Source organism: Urocitellus parryii, chromosome 7 (genome assembly GCF_045843805.1).
Source record: "Urocitellus parryii isolate mUroPar1 chromosome 7, mUroPar1.hap1, whole genome shotgun sequence".
Classification (NCBI taxonomy): Eukaryota; Metazoa; Chordata; class Mammalia; order Rodentia; family Sciuridae; genus Urocitellus; species Urocitellus parryii.
The window spans coordinates 104,639,000-104,660,279 of record NC_135537.1 but is presented as its reverse complement, the minus strand read 5'-3'; the positions used below and the strand labels follow the sequence as shown (position 1 = coordinate 104,660,279).

The 21,280-nt window shown below is 41.6% G+C and overlaps 1 protein-coding gene and 1 long non-coding RNA gene across 2 annotated transcripts in view; one reads left to right on the top strand and one right to left on the bottom strand.

Annotated features, from left to right (window-relative positions):
* LOC144256283 (uncharacterized) overlaps positions 1-21,280 on the bottom strand; it is an 83,327-nt gene that overhangs the window by 13,050 nt on the left and 48,997 nt on the right. The gene's annotated exons all lie outside the window — the stretch shown is intronic.
* LOC144256280 (B-cell CLL/lymphoma 9 protein-like) lies at positions 1,313-21,103 on the top strand. Its single transcript, XM_077801420.1, has 4 exons — positions 1,313-1,393; positions 8,925-9,114; positions 10,155-10,254; positions 20,964-21,103. Exons 2-4 carry the CDS (start codon positions 8,981-8,983, stop codon positions 20,973-20,975), a joined length of 246 nt encoding a protein of 81 aa, XP_077657546.1. The 5' UTR covers positions 1,313-1,393; positions 8,925-8,980; the 3' UTR covers positions 20,976-21,103.

Genomic DNA, 21,280 nt, shown 5'->3' with positions numbered 1-21,280 from the left:
CAGCCACAGGGCCACGCAGATAAAAGAGAACTCGCCTGAATCTGAGCTTTGATTCAGCAACATGCTGAACCGTGATGCCTTCACTTTTCCTTCTGAGAAAAAGTGCCCTCTAACCAGCCACTCTCACTTCACTGTGCCCAGTATCGGGGTCCGCTGGCTTTGAGCCTCCATCCGGAGGTTTGGGGGGAGCGTACTGCGGTCCGGAAGTGATTCCCAGACCTGGACAGAAGGTCCCCTGTGTGGCTCTAGGTAGCACGGCCCGTGCGGGGCGGGGCAGGGCAGGGCGGGGTCCGACGGGGAAGGACACCCCGCCCCCGCCCCTGGCTGCAGGACCCCGGCCAGAATCCGCTTTGGCGCGGGTGGGGGGAGGGCGGGGGTGTGCCACCCGGGCCGCCCCAGGGAGGGGACGCGGCGCGCTGCCGCCGGGCCAGCCCCGAGGTGACGGGAGGCCGGAAAGGGCTGGGCGGAGCGCGCCCCAGGTGCAGGGAGGCGGCCTCTAGCTCGGGCCAGACCTCGCCACCGGTTTCGGCCAAAGATGGCCCAGTTCCACGTTGCCCTTCCCCATCGTCGCCTTTCCCGTCTCCTCTGGCTGCTCCCAGGGCGGCGGGCGGTGCCAGGGCTCCAGGAGGGCGCGCGGGAGCCAAGTGCTGGAGAGGCCCGCCCACCCCACCGCCCGCGGGAGGCGCTTTTAGTTGAGAAAGAGGGCTCTGCCACTTTAAAGTGAGGAGTGGGCGTCGCCTCTGGCCGGGTGAGGGGCTGGGAAGGGGACCTGGCGGGCGGGTCCAGGCCAACCAGGAGGCGGTGCCGGTGGGGCGGTCCGTAGTAAAACGTCGGGGGCGGAGAGGGAGTGAGGCGACCAAGCTGGTGGTGGGCGGGGCCGGGGCGGGGCCTCCGCGGGAGGGAGTGGTGGAGGCAGCGGGGGCTGCTGGGGGGCGGGGCGGGGGCGGGGCCTGCGAGGGAGGGCGGGGGGAGGAGCGAGCGGCCGGTTGGTACCATCGCGCGTGCTCCTGGAGGGGCGCCTGGGACCTTCCCCGGAGGGGGCGGCCCTGCACGGCGCAGGGCGGGGCGGCCCCTTCCCCCGCCAGGCGGGATGTTGGGCCTGGGAAGGGCGGCTGCGCCCGAGTCTGAGGCGGGGGCCGGCTATCCCTTGGGCAGCTTGGCGCGGCTGGGGGAGGGCCGAGGGGAGGGAAGAGGCGGTCCCAGGCGGGGGGGGGGGGGAGCCGGAAAGGGGGAGGCGCCGGCGGACAATGGAGCCTTTGTGTGCCCGCGGGAGGAGGAAGGCGCCGCCGCCGCCGGGGGAAGACGCCACGCCGCCGCTGCCGCAGGCCCCGGCCTCCGGGGGCTGAGAGCCGCGCGCCCGCCCGCCGCCGCCCGCGCCCCAGCCCGCCTCAGGGTGAGTGGCCCCGGGGAGGGCGGCGGTCGGGGGCGCGGGTCGGGCTGCGGCCCGGGGCCGGGCGGGCGCCCGCGGGGGTGCGCCGAGCCGAGCGGGCCGCGGGCCAGGGAGGCCGGGGATGCGGGGCGGAGCGCGGCTGCGGCCGAGGCGGGAAACCGCGACCCGGGAGCGTGCGGCGCAGGACAGTTCGCGGGCCGCGGCGGCTGGGCGGCGGGCGGGTGCCGAGGGGCGGGCTGGCAGGTGAGGTCGCGGCGCCCCGGGTGCCCGCAGCGGAGCGGCCGCCGCCTTCCAAAGTTGCCGCGACTGTTAGGATGTCACCGGTGAGTGTTGGTGAGACTGGCGAAACGGAGACGTCCCCAGGAGAGCACGGCAGGGCTGGCCATCCTGTCCCCAGGGAGGGCCGAGGCCTGTGACAGTCTTGCTGGGGGCCTTCTGAGGAGGCCACCGAGCCTCCAGGAGGAGGCCTGAGCCCGCCCTCCCAGAGCCTGGGCTGGGGGAGCTAGGAAAGAGCCTGTCAGGGGGCGAGCCCCAGGGGCAGCCCGGGGCCAGGGAAGTTACCAGACGGGCGGGCAGGGGACTAGGGGACCAGAGCCTTAGCTAGTCTTAAAGTCTCCAAGTCTCTGGTCTTAGAGTCTCCAAGGTGAGCCAGCAGTGACGCCAGTCACCTGTGTCAGGTGGACCCAGGTGGCTCCGTGGGAAAAGGAATGAGGGGCTTAGAAGCCACCTTTTGGTCAGTGTTATGTGATGAAGTATTTGTTAGCATTCGATTTATTAAGGAATTAAATGTTTGTTTGTTGTACCAGGAATTGAACGCAGGGGGTACTCAACTACTGAGTCACATCCCCAGCCCTTTTTTATTTTTTATTTTAAGACACGGTCTCAATAAGTTGCTTAGGGCCTCAATAAGTTGCTGAGGCTGGCTTTGAACTTTAGATCCTCCTGCCTCAGCCTCCTGAGCTTCTGGGATTTACAGGCACCCACCACCATGCCTGGCTAAATGTTTGTTCTTGAGGCAGAGATTTGGGCTCTTGTGCACTGAGCACAACGTGATGAATCAGAATTAGCAGACAGAAAGTCTAAGTTGTAAAATAGTTGAAAAGTGGAAGGAGGGGACAAAAGAATGTTAGATAGTAAGACTTCCTGTGTTTAGAACCTGTGATTGTGGAGACAGTGCAACATGATTGTTTGATTCCCAGTGACTGGGAAGTTTAGCAAGGAAGAAATATTTGTGTATATAAACATAATGCTCCTAAATAAAAATTTAAGACAATCCTCTTTATTTACTGCTGAAAAAGACCCAGACTATTAGAGAGGTAAATAAAAGGAGCTGTTAGTTAACTGGTGGTTCCATTAATTGTTTGATGGTTGGATAAGAAGAGAAAATCTAAAGTTTTAGAAAAGTTCAGAGTGGGGTGTGTGTGTGTGTGTGTGTGACATTTGGTAGTTTTATGACCTAGAGATTTGGTATTGAACCATTAGCATGTTCTTTTGTAATAACTGTACTGAATTTAAGGTGATAATAGGATAGACAGACATGGAGGTCATTGGCTAAAAGATGAAATTACAGTCTTCATGTAGTTCTCTTTTTATAAGGCGAGTAGTACATAACTGGCCCTTGTGCAAACCATTCTTAACTTGGATGTTTAGATGACTAACAGAAGCAAAAAGTACTTGTATACATTGAAATTTATTGTATGAGATGTTTCCCCCTTAGCCTTCAGAAGTGTCTGCTCTTGTAATTCAAAAGAAAATACTCTGGTTTTGTGGGAGAAAAAAGAGAGATTTCACAAGTGTGTAATCAACTTATTATTTGATCCTGGTGGCTTGGATCAGTGGTTAAAGCCTGAACGTGGAATCCTTAGCTCTCCAATTGCCTTATGGTGACTTTGAACAAATCTCTTGTTATTCTCCCATCTATGAAGTGGTAATGCTACCCGCTCGAATCACACATAACTGCATTTCAGCATATCAAGTTAATGCTTATCTCCAAAGTACTTTGAACACCTCTGAGAATGAGGTTATGTAGTCTTAACTTTTTCTCACCTCTACAAAATTACCATCTCACTAGCACACTAAATTCAGCTGTTGTAACAATTATAGCAACAAGCTTATCAAGCTGTCTTGTTCTGTTTGAGCTTTGGTTTTATATTAATTTTGAAAGGTATTACCTCTGTCCATTTAGTGGCAAAATAGGAATACTGATGAAAATTGCAGAAATGTAAGCAAAGGTCACCAAGAGAGGATGGAAAGATAGATGCTGTGAGTGCTCACCTGGGCTTTGCTAACTCTGTGTGCATGTGGCCTTGAATGTGTTTCTCTGCTTCCTGGCAGTTTACTTTTCTCCAGCTACGAAATAGTGTGGTGGGATGACTTAGCTTCTGTTGGCCTTGGGGATATGATGGTTGAGTCTGCAGAAACTTTATTTGCTTTAGATTGGGGGTTCTTAACTATTATATTCCATGTACCCCTTTAGCAATTTAACAAAGGACCCCTTCTGAAAATATTTTTTAAATACACAAAATAAAGAGCATAGAATTGCTTATGAAATGTAAATAGTTATCAAAATGTTAATTGTGGTATAGTGATGTATGTTCTTCTTTATAACACACTGAATAATAAAATGTAGCCTCAGTTTAATGATACTATAATTTTGAAGTAGCAATGACTATACTAAGTTATATTAGGGTATTTACAACAACTATAATGTTGACATGAAAATGTCTTGTGGTTATTTTGGTAACATAGTCACAGGATTGCTAATACTTTTATGAATTATTATAACTATAACCACAGTTGAAGAAATTTTTCCCAAAAGGTCCATAGACACACCTCCTCCCTGAAGTCTCTCCACAGAAGCCTTGGGAGTCAGTGATTCCCAGGTTGGGGAATGCCTGCTGCAAACCAGTGGATTTTGTTTTTTTCCTAGACAAAGCAATTTGGGGAAGTTAAATTATCATTTCTTATGGACACTTGCCTTTTAGGCTTTGTGATATCTTTCAGTATCTCTACCACTTGAAGAACAGGGACATATGAAATAAAAGTCCATTTTACAACCTATGGTGGCTATTCTTGACTGTGGAAAAAGTTAAAAACAATAATTCATATGAAATTTTTGTATTTGGTGAATTTTGCTCTATAAGCTCTCAGTTACCTGTTAATCATAACTGTTCCTCAGTGGGCTAGATTTGGGCTGCAGGGTATGTATCTCCAACTTGTATTCTGAGTTCTAGTGGGTTTTGCCTTCCTTTCCCATTTTTGACCAGCGTGCTTTTTTTATTGCCTTTTCCAGATATTGCTTTGACCACAGAAAATTGTGGAATGGGTGGTTTTCTTTGGAATCAGTATGAACTTGGGTATAAACTTTAACTTTCATCTTGTCCTTGTAGGACTGAATGTGGGACTAGCTAGTGTCCTTCCACTTTGATTTAAAAATTTCCTTCTGTTTGGGTGGCAGAGATCATTCTCAGAAAGCTCTTGTGTCCTGATGTAGAAGAAGAGAGCAAATTGGACACCTTGAAAGGTAAAGAACTTGATAATAAGCCCATAACTTCCGGGATTCGGTCTGCATTTTGGGGAGTTTTTGTTTTTGTATCCATAGGGTTGTTTCTAAGCTAAAATTGTATTGGTTCATTATTCTAGCAGTTCCTAAGGTAAAAGTCATCAAATAAATGCAAGTCAAAACTGCAAGTGCAGTTACCTTATACTTTTCTGTGAGGAGGGACTGAGCGTAAGTCACTTCAGGAGACTGAGGAGTAAGACAGGTGGTAGGCATTTGCCCCGTCACCTTTGGTTGAACAGGTTGAACAGGCATTTGCCCCGTCACCTTTGGTTCCTAGAAATGCAAGGTGAAGGTGGCAGTGCTCAATCCCATTATGATGCAAGCGTCAACCCTCTTTTATTGAGTTTCTCCTGGGTGTCAGGTGCTGAGGTGATGAAAGACATGGTCCTCAGGGAGTCCCCTGTCTACATATAACAGTGCCACAGTTTCATAGGTGTTATAATAGTGTTAATACAATGCTATGTGGCCATAGAGGACATATGGGGGACAGTTGGCAATCTAGAAGAATTTCACAGAGAAGGGAAATTTATTCTAAATACTACCTTGGGTAGCTATTATTCTAAATGATTCAAATCAAGTAGTTGAAATTCATTTTTAAGTGCTTGAATGTTGTCGAGATTCTTCAGTTTAATATGAATTTTTCTTTCTTTGAATGTTTGCTAGTTATTGAAGGTCAATAGATACATTTTACCTCATAAGTACTAAAACATACATTGATATTTTATGTGGACCAAGGTCTAGACATACCCTATGTAGAGTTTACTTTCCTCCGCAGTCTTCCTGCTGGTGGGGAAAGATTGGTTTTTCCTATTGTGTACTTTTGCTGAGAAGAAGCCTTTTATTAGTTGGCATGCCACAAGTCAAGAATGAGTTCAGAATGGAATCCTGAGGCCTTGTAGTTGCACATTCTAAGTTTGCCTTATATGCCTTTTATGGAGTAGTGGTCATAGCATAGAAATGAAATTTGTTAAACATGACATAGTTCTAATAAACTTAGAATAGGAAAGTAGGAAAGCATCGTTGTCAGAGCTGAAATTGGAATTTTAGAGGTGATTCTGAGCTTGGTCAAATTTATTTGTGAATTTACCTAAAACTTTACAGCAACCTATAGAGTCTCCTTTTAAAAATTCTGAATAATTTGGCCGTAACACAGTCTGGAACTGTTTTTCCTTGCAATTTCAAAACTATAAATTCTGGGCAAAGGTGGGGGGCTTAGTGTCAGAACTCTAGTATATGAGGACTAATATTGAAAATAGTTCTCCTTGACCAGTATTTGTTCTGCTGGCTTAATCTTAAGCATTTTGCACATAGTAGGGGTTGAATAAAAGGAGATCACATGGCCAGGTTGCTCAGCCCTAAGTTCCTTCCAAGGTATATGAAAATACATTTTCTTGCTGGATGCTTGCCCTGTAGAGATACAGTTGAGAGGAGGGAGGAACCACGAATGGTCTTCACTTTGTCAATTCAAAAGCACATCTGGAATTTTGTCTTTTCACCTTTACAGTCAGTGCTCAATTCTCTATATTCACAAGAAATAGGCAGAAGCAAAAGTACCCCGACCAAATGCCCAGAAACTTCAAAAGTAGAAAACTAAATTTTGATTTCACCCAGTATTTCTCTAGTGTCTGACAGTGAAATACGCAGTTGGGAAGGAGGAGAAGCTACAGGGTCTTGGATTATCTGCAGATTGTATATCTACCCTTTCATAATTGGGAGTAGGTTCTGTTTACATGGAGATGACAATTTTCTTGTCAATTAATATTTTAGAATAAGTGGGAAACCTGTTTTTCTCTTAAGCTATTAAGTGACAAATTGATGTGGTTTATTTTTTTAAATTTATTTAGGAATTTTTTTCCACTACTTACCGTCTTCCAGGTGAGATCACCTTTAAGAAAGGGGTTCCGGACTCCCCACCTCCAGGATGAGCACTGCAGTGTCGTGATGGGGGGGGGTTCGGTGAGTACACAGGTGGAGAGAGCGCTGGGGCACAGGCCTGGCTTTGAATGGTGGTCTTCAGGAAGTTTGGGCATTGCTTCACAGACCTTTTCCCCTCTGTATCACCCAACTCCCCTCTTCACCTCCTGTCCCTTAGTAAGCACCATCCTACTATTTACTTCTTTGAGTTCAACCTTTTTCAGTTCTGTGTGTGAGATCATGCAATATTTGTCTTTCTGTGCTTGGCTTATTTCACTTAATGTTCTCTAGTTTCATCTATGTTGTAAATGACAGGATTTCCATCTTTTTTTAAGGTCAAATAGTATTCCAGAGGGTGTGCATGAATGCAACACACTTTCTTTAACTGTTCATCTGCTGACAGATACTTGAGTTGATTCCACATTGTGGCTATTGTAAATGCTATAGTGAGTGTGAGAATGCAGATGTTTCTTCTCCATGTTGATATCATTTTCTTTGTGGATAAAAACCAATATTTTTCATGGCATTGTAGTAAGTTCTGGGAATACAGGGATGAGCAAGTTGGTCTTCGTCCCCACCTTCATGGAGCTTCTGGTGTGCTGTTAGAGATGAATGTTACACAGATGATCACATAATTACACATGTAATTATAAACATGGAAAAATGCAGGATGCTGTGAGAAGAATGTAATGCAGAATCCCGTGTAGATTCCTGGTTTTAAGGAACCTTCCTTCTCTGAAGAAGAAACAAGCTGAGACTTCATTCTTTAAACAAAAATGTCCAAACTTGACGTGGGGGTGAGCAGACAAGTGTCAAGAATGACTCCCAAATTTCTGACATGAGCAACTGAGTGGATAAAGGAGACATTTATTAAAGTGTGGGAAACTGAAGGAGGAAGACTACACAGAGATAAGAACTCATGTTTGATCCTGTCGGGTTGGACCTGTCTGGGGAAGTGTGAAGTGTAGGGGTGGGTGCAGTCCGCCGATGGAGGCTGAGCCTCGTGGGGATCTGGGAGCTGTCGGCATGGAGAGAACTCCAGGATGAGCACAGCAGAGGGCCCAGAGTGGAGTCCTGAGGAGCTTGGGCTTTAGAGCCCAAGCTCTAAAGAGGGAAGTCGGTGTCCTGAGGGAAAGCCTCTGACATTTGTTGGAGGCCAGAAAGGCTAGCTCGGTCAAGTGGGGAGAATAGGAGTCAGGTTCAGGAGTTCTCACAGGGTATAACGAAACTGTTTCTTCTCATTTTTCTACTCACTGGAGCCTAGTCTGGAACCACCTTGTTGAGTGCTGCCCAGGGGGATGCACATAGTTTGACAGGGTACCTCATAGGACTGGCCACATTTTTATGCATGTCTTTGGCCTGGAGACTCAAAATGAAAAATAAAAGGCCTGGAGTTTTAGTTCAGGGTAGAGCATTTGCCTAGCATTCAGAGGCCCTAGGTTCAAGCCCCAATATTGTGGGGAAAAAAAAAGAAAAGAAAACCTGGGTGATTGTTCCCCCTTTCTTTCCTCCCTACCTCTATTCCTTTCTTTTCTTTCCTTTCCTTTCCTTCCTCCCTCAGGTGTTAGAAGGCCTCCTTAAGTTTGGGAGGCCTACTATGAGGGCCAACACCAAGCGGATGCTAGGGGTACCATGGTCAGTAAGATAGATGCAGTAGCCGTCCTTAAGGATTTGAGTGTATCTAGAAGCTGATCGTTAAACAAACAATGAAGTTTCATGAATGCTGAAGTAAGAGAAGTTAGGGGACTATGAGTTCCATTAGCTGGGGCATCTAGGCAAGTCCAAGAAGTTTGAAAACTGTTACCAGGAGGGAGGTACAGTTATACTGATATCTGAAGGATGTATTCTATTTACAGAAATGAGGAGGGAGGGTGCTTTGTAGTGAGTCATGTAGGGAGACGAGTGTTTGAAATTTTATAAGTAGAAAGAAGGTTTCCTCTTAACAAGATAATTTCTCCTTGAAATTCTCAAGGTGGGTTTGTGTTGTGATGCTGTAAATGCTGGCAGAAAAAAAAGAGTCTCAGTCTTTCCATGACAATGAGTCTTTTATTCTTTTAGAATGTAATTCTGCTGACCATATAAAGTCCCAGGATTCCCAGCACACACCACACTCCATGACCCCATCGACCGCCACAGTCCCCAGGTCTTCCACCCCTTCCCATGGCCAAGCTACTGCCCCAGAGCCCACACCTGCTCAGAAGACTCCAGCCAAAGTGGTGTATGTGTTTTCTACTGAGATGGCCAATAAGTAAGTTGATGGCACTGTCCTGCTATTGAACGTCACTTGTGTGTGTGGGGAGAGGGGACCTTAATTCTTATTCCCCTTCCCCTTGCAGATTGATTTTTTTCCCCTCTTGTATCATGTAAAGTTAACAGTACAAAAAGAGATAAAATAAAATATAAATCCTTCCCCATCCTACTCCCCAGAGGCAACCACTGATAATACTTCCTTGACTTTTCTTTCAGAAATTTTTTTGTGCTAATACAAATATACACATCTACCTTTTTTAAACATAGAAGAGTGATTGTATAATAAACACTTTTCTACAATTTGCTTATTATTATTTTTTAAATGCTCCAAGTAGTAAATGTCTATAGTGGAATGATTAAAATTTAAAAAAACACTAAAAAGAAAAACCTCTGGAATTTAAACATAATTACCGTGAACGTTTTGCTATATATGTTCTGAGTGGATGGCTGAATCGATTTTTATTCATTTATTCGTCAAAAAGTACCCTGTATGCACTTTTTTCTTTTCTTGTTCACTTAAGATAGAAAGTGAATCTTAACAAACTTAAACTTTCCCTATCCCTGGGTGGTTTTGAGATTTTAGTGTTCACTCTTCTCAGTTTGGGATTTTGAACTAGGATCTTCTATAAAATACCTTAATAGTAGGTTCATTAAGAAGAAGAAGAAAGTTTGGGGTTTTGTTTTTTGTTTTTTTAGTGCCTCTTTTGGGGTACATTCATGGCTGTCTTTTAGTTTCAGGTGTTTGATGATAATAAAATGTTTCCTTTGGTTTCTTCTTCTGTTCTTAAATTTATTTTTTAGTCGTTGATTTACTTACTTACGTATAGTGCTGAGACGCGAGCCCAGAGCCTCACACATGGCAGGCTGCGCTCCACCACTAAGCCACCCCCAGCCCCTTGGTTTCTTCTTATCCAACATCTCTGGTGGTTCTTGGTGCTTCTCCTTCCACTCCCTTAGAGGTCCGGCGTGGGGTCCAGTTGGGGTCACAGTGAGTGAGACAGAGACATGGCCTAGCATGTTGCCCTTTTGTCTCTGCAGAGCTGCCGAAGCCGTGTTGAAGGGCCAGGTTGAGACCATCGTCTCTTTCCCCATCCAGAACATCTCCAGCAGCAAGGCGGACGGAAGCACAGCCCCTCTGGTATGTGGTTGAGAAGTGGGTCCACAGTGACTGCCCAGGAGGGGGTGGTGATTGACAAGGAGCTGTATTCTGGATATCTAGTGTGACCCTGGCATTGTAGGGCCTTAGGCATGTCACACCGTGCCTTTCTATCAGATGCTGGTAGACTGATGACGCGTGAGGGGAAGAAGGTGCTAAACAAAAGAGGAGTTACACAGATATTCCAGGGTCACCATCTCTAGGAAAATCTAAATTCAACCCTATGTGTAGAGCAGATTTTTAAAAAAATAACATTCTTGAATTAGTTGAAGAAAAAATATGCAGTGTTTATTTTAATGCATATAGTTGATTAAATTGAACCAAACGACGTTTCTGGTGTCTGGCATTGTCCAGGCATTGCACCAGATGCTGTGGGGAATGCTAAGAAGCTCAAGACACAGTCCCTGTGTTCAGAGAGCATGAACTCTAAAACTGGTATGAGTCTTAATCATGGGAAAGTTAAATGACAGTAAGCAAAGTCATAATTCCAGATAAAATCGGTGCCATCTTGTCTACTTTGTGTATCAAAGAAATCTCCATCTCTGTGGACATAGCAGAGCTTGAGCTTTCCTGAACTGAGGGATTTTATATTTCCCAGGTATCTGCACTACTCAGAGATGGAGAGTATCATTATATTTAAAATGCTTGTTGTCTGGGGGACCACTGGGTACCTTGGCTTACTATTCATGATGTATTTTTATCTATTTCTTGTTTTCATTCTATTCATATTTTTTAAATGTAATTAAATAAAATTACATTAAATAAAAATTAAATTTTATTTAATTTATCCATTAGCTTTTAGCTGTATTGCTTTACATTATTGTTTTAGCAATGTTTCCAGGAATTATGAAATGCATTCTTTAATTTATCACAGTTTTCATAGTTTAAATTTTGATACTTTCTCACATCTCCCCAAGTCTTTTGTGCTTTGTCGTCATACATATTACAGCTGTATATCCTATGTTTTTTACCTTAGTCATGTTTCCAAGAAATTAAAAGAATAAATATGTATACATATTGCCTTTTATATTTACCTACATTTTACTATTTCTAGTACTTTTCATTTCTGTTTATGGTGCATTGTCTTTAAAAATATCTACCCCAAATTCTCCACATTCCTGTATCATGTTGCTTCTCTCATTATGAAGTAATATCTATTTTCCCACCCGCTGAGTCTGGGCTGGTCTTTTGTCTTGTTTTAGTGAACAAAATATATTTTTGGTGAAAGTGATGCCATGCCAATCCTAGACCTAACACCTTGGGAAGGTGTATACCTTCTACTTTTATCCTCTAGAAATCTAATCAACAAATAAAAAAATTTAGAATGACTGAATGACTAAAAGCATTTGAGGAGATAAGCCTGACCCAACCAATTGAGCTAGCAGACATGTAAACGAAGCTATTTTGTCAGTTCTACCTTTGGTTAAACAATCCCTGCTAAAGGAAACCGCATAAGCAGTAATAAATACCTAGAGCAAAGGACCCATCAGGTTATGTAAAGCCAAATCATAGAATAAGGAGAAATAACAAAGAATTTTAATTTTAAACCATTAAGTTTATTACACAGTGAACTAAAACACACAGTGCATCTGTTTCTACTTGATGGATCATCTCCTTTTATCCTGAAGAGGTTCTTTTAGCATTGTTAATAGTAGAGATCTATTGGTATTGAATTTTCTTACTTTTTATTTATTTGAAAATGTCTATTCTGCTTCCAGTTTTGAAGAGTATTTATCCTGGATTAGCAGTTTTTGTCTTCTAGCACCTGAAACCTTTCCATTAACTTTAACCTCTCATTTCTGATAAGAAGTCAGCTATCATTTTAGTCATTTTTACCAATGCATAACACACCACTTTTTTCTAATTGCCTTCAAGACCTTTTTCCTCCTAATTGATTATTTACAGTTGACTCTGATGCATATAGATGTGATTTGCTTTGTAACTAACCTTAGTATTCACTGAGTTTCCTAAATCTGTTAACATCTTTTTTGTTAATTTGGGATAATTTTAGCCATCATTGTCTTAAATATTTTTTTCTGTACAATTTATGCCTCTACTAGAAATCTAATTATATGTATGTTAGGTCACTTTGTACTGATAGTAACCAAGTCTCTATTTTTTTCTTTCTGATTTTTAGACCAGATAATTTTTATTGGTCTATCTCCAAGTTAACTTTTTGCTGTTTTTGCATTATACAATCTGATGATAGATTTGTTTCATGAATTTTTCATTTCAAATACTATACTTTTTCTTTTAAAAGAAATTTTTTATTTATATGTTGACACCCATATCTACTTATTCATTATGATTAAGATTTTCTTTAACTCCTTGAAATTAGTTATAAAAACTATTTAAATTTTTTTTCTGCTAATCCTAACATCTGGGTCAGCTCACGGAACTTTTTTTATATGTGATATTTTCTCTTGTGGTTCTCATTTTTCTATCTTCTTTGCATTCTGGCAAAATTTAATGATATTCTACATGCCTATAATCCCAGCGACTCAGGAGGCTAAGGCAGGAGGATCAAGAGTTCAAAACTAATAAATTATGCATGGCACACATTGTTTAATTTTACATGTAACTTCTTTTTAGTGCATCAATGAGGTTTTAGTGACATTGTCATCCAACACTTGGCCTTTGTTGTTCAGGGAATGCCTTCATGATTTTAATACTGGTTTTCCTATTCAGACTGCGGATTGGGTTTGAATATACTGTTATCAACCACCTGGTCTTTTAATTACTCATCCCAGTAAACTTATAGTTTGTGAAGCATTTGTTTCTCAGATTCATGACACTGTTAGAACCTGAAGTAGTAGCTGATGGGTATCTGGATTTTTTTTTTTTTTTTTTACTTGAAGTAGATTGTCTGAAATAGGCATATTCTCCTCTTTGTTTATCCAAACCTCCCTGTCATGTGCACTACAAGTTACAATTTGGAAGTTATTGTATTAAAATTCTGTCTGTTCATGGTTCTAGAAGAGTGATGTTCTCTCCCAAACACTGGTTACTGCAGCAGCATTTTTAATGTTGTAAAATAAGAATAAAGGCTCTGAAGGCCAAAGATTTTAAAAAGTCATTTTACAAATGTTATGTTAAATTAAAACTGAGCTTTGCTGTAATACTGTGTTCTCTTCAAAATGTGATGGTACAGGGAAGGTGTTATATGAAGGGGTGGTATTGCAGGAGAGCATTTTAAATTGCAGAAGTAAAAAAGTTATAATATTTATAATTTTGATGAGTTTATTTTTATAGGGAAGATTTTTCTCCCCTGAAATTTTTTCTGGAATAGCAAAACGTTTCCATTATTAAAAATTGAAATTGTTAAAAAAAAAAAAGAAGAGTTCAAAGCTAGCCTCTGCAACTAAGGGATGCACTTAGCAACTCAGTGAGACCCTGTATCTAAATAAAATGCCAAAAAAGGGCTGAGGTTGTGGCTCAATGGTTAAGCACCCCTGGGTTCAATCCCTGGTACCAAAAAACATTTTTTAAATTATATTCTGGTCATTTATAGATGATACATCATAGGAAGTCTGGATTATGTTGTCTTCCTATAAAGGATATTCTGTTTTATGTGTCATGCAGGCTAATTATTGGTGAATTGTTTTGATCATATTAGATCATATTATTATTTGGTACCAGAGATTGAACTCAGGGTACTCAATTGCTGAGCCACATCCCCAGACCTGTTTTGTATTTTATTGAGAGACAGGGTCTTGCTGAGCTGCTTTAGCACCTCGATTTACTAAGGCTGGCTTTGAGCTCATGATCCTCTTGCTTCATCCACCTGAGTCACTGGGATTATAGGCATATTCCACCACGCCTCACTAGGTTTGGTATTTTTCTTTATTTCCATATTTCATGGTGCATTATACTTGTACATAATGGTGGGATTTGTTGTTATGTTTTCATACATATGTACAATATAGTGATAAAACTTAGCCAATATCATTCTTGAGTATTTCTCTTTTACCTGCTTTCCTCTCTCCCCTGATCCCTTTCCTCTATTCTACTGATCTCCCTTTGATTGTCGTCAGATTCCTTTCACACACACACACACCTTTCTTTTCCTTTTTCCTTTCTGGCTGCCACGTACATTTTCAGCATGATTCAATTTTGATTTCAAATTTAGGTCTACCATTTTCCCTTTACTCTTTTGTGTGTGGTTCTTTTTGCTAAGGCTTATTTCTGAACTCTTAATTAAGTACCTGATATATTAGTGAAGCTGCTGCAACCTGACTCTGCTGGAAACCTAATTTCTTCCAACATTGCCATTTAGCATCATCTTCATATAGCAGTCAAACTCTGCTAAGCCTTAAAGAGTCCCATCTGGTACATTCATATCAAAAATGAATTTCCTCCAGGCTTTTAGTATTCTCTCTCTAACACACACACATAATCACATTGCACCCACCATAAATAGCTCAGACATTCTTGTCCACAAAATTCCAACCACTATGATAATCTTGCACTTTGATAATTCTCTCCTTAACTCAGTATGACCACCCTCTTACTTGAGCTTCATCTCCCTAATTGTGTTTTGTGCACCAGGCCTACAGTCATGTCTGAAATTAATACCTGAAAATGTTTAGTTTTTCTAGTTTTATACTCTTTTGTGTCAGGAAAACAAATCCAGTACAGTAGATCTATAATAGTTTCAAGTAAAAATACTAACTTACTTATATCCTTGCCCATCAATAGTGGTAGAGGCACTTAGGTGAACTTACATAGAAACTGCAACATCTTATATACTCAACAACAATTTCATTGCCCATGGAACGCAAAATTAATTGAAAGAGTAAACCCCAAAATGGATATCTGAAAAATAAACTGGTCAAAATTAGTAAGGCAATCAGACTTAAATAATCATATATTTTACCAATAGCACTAGCTTAAAAGTATAGGTCTACAATAACTAGAAAAATACATGTTAATGGCTAGAGTCATAAAAGTTTCTATTATGATAGGCAGTCTCTTATGATGCTTTAATGTTATATGATAGTTGTGAAATGATTACAAACTAATAATGAACATAATCTATTTGCAGATTAAAATGTTCTTCCCTGTATTATCTACAAAGTTTAGATATACCTCAAAATGCCCTGGAAAAGAAATTTCTTAAGTCTCATCAAAATGAACTGCCAGGTTTTTTTCCTACATTTGACATGACACAGTGCCAAGATTTCTAGTCCTGAATACACACTTTCTATAGGGAAGAGACATTTATCTTGGCAATTAATAGATCATTTATCTCATTTCATACAGCCAATTTTAGTCGTAAGAAAAGAAATGTTTATGTATTCATTCTGCTGACTTTAATCTATAATCTAATGAGGGATCAACAAACTTTTCCTGAAAAGAGACTGATAATAAATATATTAGACTTTGTAGGCAAGTCTTCATTGCCACTCAAATGCCAGTGTAGCACAAAAACAGCCTAGACTATGGGTAAATAATATAAGCTTCTGTGTTCTAATAAAACTTTGTTTACAAAAGCAAGTGTCATTGTTGGACACCGTGGTGTGCTCCAACAGTCACAACTACTCAGAAAGAGAGAGAGAGAGAGAGAGAGAGAGAGAGAGAGAGAGAAAAGGAAGAAAGAGAACAATTTAAAAAAAACAGTGTCAGGCTTACAGCTATGATTTGCTCATCACTGTTCCAGAGTATTATTGTTTATGCTCACAATAGATTATGTTTGGCTAGGCTGTATACATACATACATACATACATACATGAAAGCAATTTTGTTCTCTTGTTTGCTTTCTTTTATTTTTTCCATTTTTTTGATACATTATAGTCGTAAATCATGGCAGTATTTGTCGTTACATATTTCTACATGCACAATATAACACTACAGTTTGGTCAATATCATTCCCCAGTATTTTCCCTTCACTCCTCCCTCTCCTGGTCCCTTTCCTACACTCTACTGATCTCCATTTGATTTTCCCTTTTTTTTTCCTTTTTCCTCTCTTGCTTCCACATCCGAGAGAAAACAGGCTCCCTTGATCTTATGAGTTTAGCTTATTTTGTGTAACAGAATGTTCTCAAGTTTCATCCGTTTTTCAGCAAATGACATAATTCACCTTTATGGCTGAATAAAGCTCCATTGTGTGTATATGCCACATTTTCTTTATTTATTCATCCTTGATAAGCACCTAGTTTGGTTCCATAGTTTGGCAACTGTGAATTGTGCTGCTATAAACATGGGTATGCATGTACTACTCTAGTATTATGACTTTAATTCTTTAGGATAAACATTGAGTAGTTGTATAGCTGGGTTATATGGTGGTTTCCTCCCTAGTCTTTTGAGGAACCTCCATACTGATTTCAATAGTGGTTATATTCATTTACAATCCTATCAACAGAGAAAAAAGTGTCCCTTCTTCTCCACATTCTCTGTAGCATTTATTATTGTTCATATTCTTTTTTTTTAAGTAGTTGGACACAATACCTTTATTTTTATTTATTTATTTTTAATGTGGTGCTGAGGATGAAACCCAGGGCCTCGCACGTGCTAGACAAGCAATGTGCTGTTGAGCCACAACCCCAGCCCCATATCGTTCATATTCTTGATGGCTGCTATTCTGACTAGAGTGAGATGAAAGCTCACTGTAGTTTTGATTTGCATTTCCCTAATTGCTAATGATGTTGAATATTTTCATAGATTTGCTGTCCATTTTTATTTCTTCTTTTGAGAAGTATCTGTTTAATTCATTTGCCCAATTAAGCTAGGTTATTTGAGGTTTTGGTGTTAAGTTTTTTAAAGTTTCTTATATAGTTTGGATAATAATCCTGTGTCAAAGAGTAGTTAGCAGGGCTGGGGATGTGGCTCAAGCGGTAGCACGCTCGCCTGGCATACATGCAGTCCAGGTTCGATCCTCAGCACCACATACAAACAAAGATGTTGTGTCTGCCAAAAACTAAAAAATAAATATTAAAAAATTCTCTCTCACTCTCTTTAAAAAAAAAAAAAAGAGTAGTTAGCAAATATATTTTCTCCCATTCCTTAGGTTCTTTCTTCATGTTACTAATTGTTTCCTTTGCTGTGCAGAAGCTTTTTAATTTGATATCATTCTGTTTATTAACTTTTGTTATTATTTTCTGAGCTTTAGGAGTTCTAATAAGAAAGTCATTGCCTGTACCTATATGCTGGAGTCTCAAACGTATACTTTCTTCCAAGGATTTGCATAGTTTCTGGTCTAATTCCTGGGCTTTTGATCTCTTTCAAGTTTGTACAGGGTCTAGTCTTATTTGTCTACATATGGATAACCAATTTTCCTGGCACCATTGTTTAAAGCCTGTCTTTTCTCCCAATATGTTTTTGGCATCTTTGTCAAGAATCAGATGACTGTTAACTGTGTTGGATCTTTTTCTGTGTCTTCTCTTCTTTCCCATTGGTCTATGTATCTGGTTTTATGACAGAGCCATGCAGTGGTTATTTAAATAGCTTTGTAGTATAATTTGAAGTCAGGTATTGTGATGATGCCTCCAGCTTGCTTTATTGACTTAGAATTGTTTTGGCTATTCTGAATATTTTATTCTTCCAAATGGATTTCAGGACTTTTTTTCTAGTTCTGCAAAATGACATTTATTATTATTGTTATTATTATTTTAAATTTATGTATGACAACAGAATGCATTGCAATTCATATTACATATATAGAGCACAATTTTTCATATCTCTCGTTGTATACTAAGTATATTCACACCAATTCATGGGTATTTTGATGGGAATTGCATCAAATCTGTATGTTGCTCATAAAACCAATTTCAAACATATACAATCATATTAGTAGTGATTTTAGTGGCCAAAAAGAGATCTACTAAACAATAATTACTGGGCTGGTTTGGTGACTTGTAGTCCTAACTACTCAGAAGGCCAAGCCAGGAGGATTGCTTGAGTCCAGGAGTTGGAGATCAGGTTAGGCAACATAGCAAGACCCCCATCTTAAAAATAATAATAATTACTGATGTCAAAACACATCTCAATCATTATGATAGTCACTAACTCTTCATTGTTTTCCTTGAAACTCTAATATACAATTAGTGAATGTCAATTTAGGACTAATTGTGCTGTTTTATAGAGGAGAAAGCTGATTATAATAGTAAGTGAAATCATCTATCATGAACTAATTTGTGTTTATTTAATTACAATTATCATGCTGATGACTCTACATATTAAGTCTCCACCTATAGTCCCCTAGGTGCTAATTTTAAAAAACGTGAGTTTTCATTAAAAATAAGAAACCCCTCCATATGCATTTCAATAATTCAAATTGTATCATAATTTGACTATTAACACAAGGGAAAATCAATGCAACTAATTCAAATTTAAATTCAAGATTACACAGTGCAAAAGAGGGAATAGTCTTGGAAAGGGAAGTAGAAAAATGTAAGATCCCTCTTAGAGGTCAGAAAAAATAAAATTAAATTTCCTTCAGAATAACAACTGGACGTAAAGCATTCAAGAAATGTTAACTACTAGCTTTCTTCTCTGACAATCGGTTTTGTCAGTTGGTTCCCACTAAGTTGTGGACTTTTTCCGACCAGGACCAGATAGATATCTTGTCTTTTGATTTTCATCCACTCCCACACCATGCTAGGGCTTTGTCCAGTGTCTGGCATGAATGGTAGCACAAAATGAGAGTTAAAATATGCTTTTGAATTAAATAATTTCTTCCCTTACGGATAAAGATAAGAATCTCAAGATCTTAGCCCGAAGACTAATGTCCATCTCTCTGCCCCCACCTGTCCCCGCCTTAAAAAAAAAGCAGGCCACACCCTCACTCACAGTTCCATTCACCTTCCCCTTTCCTAATCAGAGGGATCTTGGGGTGGGGCTTCAAGGAACCTCAAGGAGTTTGAAGGGGAGGGAGCCTGGAACCCTAGACTAGCCGTGACAAGTCATGGGTGGGATTTGGTAGTTCAGAAAAGGAGGTACCAGACCAGGAATGGGGGATGGGAGTGATGGTGGAGTGGGCTAGTTTAGGATGGACCAGAAATGAGACATTGAGGAAAGCCAGAAAGGACCCGTTGGCGGAGTGGGGGGGGGATGGGTGGGTGATGACTGGAATCACGTGGAGGGTCCCTTGTGAGGGCACAGAAGCAAAGACAGGTGATTGGACGAGAAGGAGAGTTCTAGTTGCCAAGGCAGCGACTAGAGGAGAAGGTCTTCAGTCGAGGAGAAGGTCTTGACTAGAGAAGGATGGAGCACCAGCTCCGTGCGTTCTCCAGTAGAGTCTGTGGATCGACCCCCAGATATCCCTGCTGAGGTGTCACCTGGGAAAGGCTTAAGCCTTCCCGGGCGCCACCCCTCCGTGCTTCGCTACCCACCCGCCCCCCTGAGCCCCACCTCCGCCCCCTGACGCCCGACGCAGTCTACTCACACCGGCTCCCCAAGGTGACCACAACATGGCTGCGGCGCCGGTGCTGCTCTTCTGGCTGTTCATGCTACGGCCAACCTGGCGAGTGCCGGGCCAACCGGACCCGAGCACCGGCCAGCCCTTGTGGAAGCACAAACTCTGTGCAGACGACGAATGCAGCAGTGAGTGTGCAGGCGGGCAGGCAGCCTGGGGTCTCCGTGGTGGCTCTTTGGGGCCGCATGGGGCTCCGATCCCCCCGGTCCCCAGTCCCGTGGGCTGGGCTAGGGAGTCATAGGATGATGGGTGGGGCGCAGGAATGACAGAGCCTCAGGACCCTGCGTGTGTCCCCTACGGCTCTGCCGGCACCCCAGCCAGCCCGCTCAGGTTGCTGAGATGCTGAGCCAATGGGGCAGCCTTCACCAGCAGTCAAATTCATAGACTAATAGTGAATGGAGGGCCTGGGGTTATAGCTCAGTGGTAGAGCGCTTGTCTAACATGTGAGGCACTGGGTTTGATTCTCAGCACTGCATACAAATAAATAAAATAAAGGTCCATCAAAAACTAAAAAAAAAAAAAAAGTTAGGCAAAAGCTTAAAAAAATAGTAGTGAATGGAATCTCAGGGTTGAGAAAGACCTTAGAAGCAACTGGTCCAACTTCTTAATAACTGTATGTTGGACTCCTGCTGTTTAATCAAACGAACCCCAGGCTCATGTAACTCATACTGAAATTCCACCCCTACAAGCTCTCAGTTCTTACTGGAATTCTACCTCATTCACAGAGCCTCAATGCAGGTCTGTATCCAATTCCCTTTAGTCTCTCTTGATATTACTGTGTTCTTTTTAAATAGCTGTCATCTGTCCATTCAATAAATAATTGTTGAGTATCTCTGCCAGGTGCCAGATACTGTGTTAAGCCTTGGCTCATTCCACCTGCAAATCTGCAAACCAAGACTCCTTCTCTTTCAGCTTTCCTAAAATTTTAAACACAAGGTTTCGCCAGCACTAAATCCATGTTTGTTGAATGTGACCCTGTCTATATATCTCTGGTTTTAAAATTTTCCCTTGAGTAAATATTGTTCTGGTAGCAGTTGTATGGCCATGGAAGTAGTGGAGAGTAGACTGGAGATTGTTCATTTTATAATTGAAGGGTCTAATAGCTCTAATTAGGATTTTGAAGTTTTCTTCTCTGTGTTAATTGTCTTTAGGAGAGCCACATATTCCAGGCACTGTGACTCATATTTAGTGAATCACTCGATGAATATTGAAACTGAAGAGAGACAATTCTTATTCTATAGCATAAAATAAAATAGCCATTTCCCCTTTCAATTTTAGAGCTACTTATAACAGAAGATACTCCTGTTGATGCTGCTGATACAGAAAACCAACTAGAGATAAAGGTGGAAGAGCCAGAAGATGCCACCCTTTTGGACAGCATACTTTTCTTGTTACATTCATTCTTGCTTTATTTGTCTAAGATGGTAAGTTTGACATAGTTTCTTCAATTAGAATGTTGATTATTAGTTTTTAAGTGGCTTCTGGTCATGAAGTGAAGAACTTAAAATGTCTTTATGAAAATGACTCCTGACCCTTTGAGTAGATAGCTCCTGAAACAAAAGCCATAGGGGTGTGGCTTTAATGGCTACTTGGTT

Bases quoted from the DNA above. Each gene is read 5' to 3' on its own strand.
- LOC144256280 (XM_077801420.1), top strand. From the start codon at position 8,981: ATGACCCCATCGACCGCCACAGTCCCCAGGTCTTCCACCCCTTCCCAT. The intron at 9,115-10,154 runs GTAAGTTGATGG...TTGTCTCTGCAG, and splicing joins TCTACTGAGATGGCCAATAA to AGCTGCCGAAGCCGTGTTGA.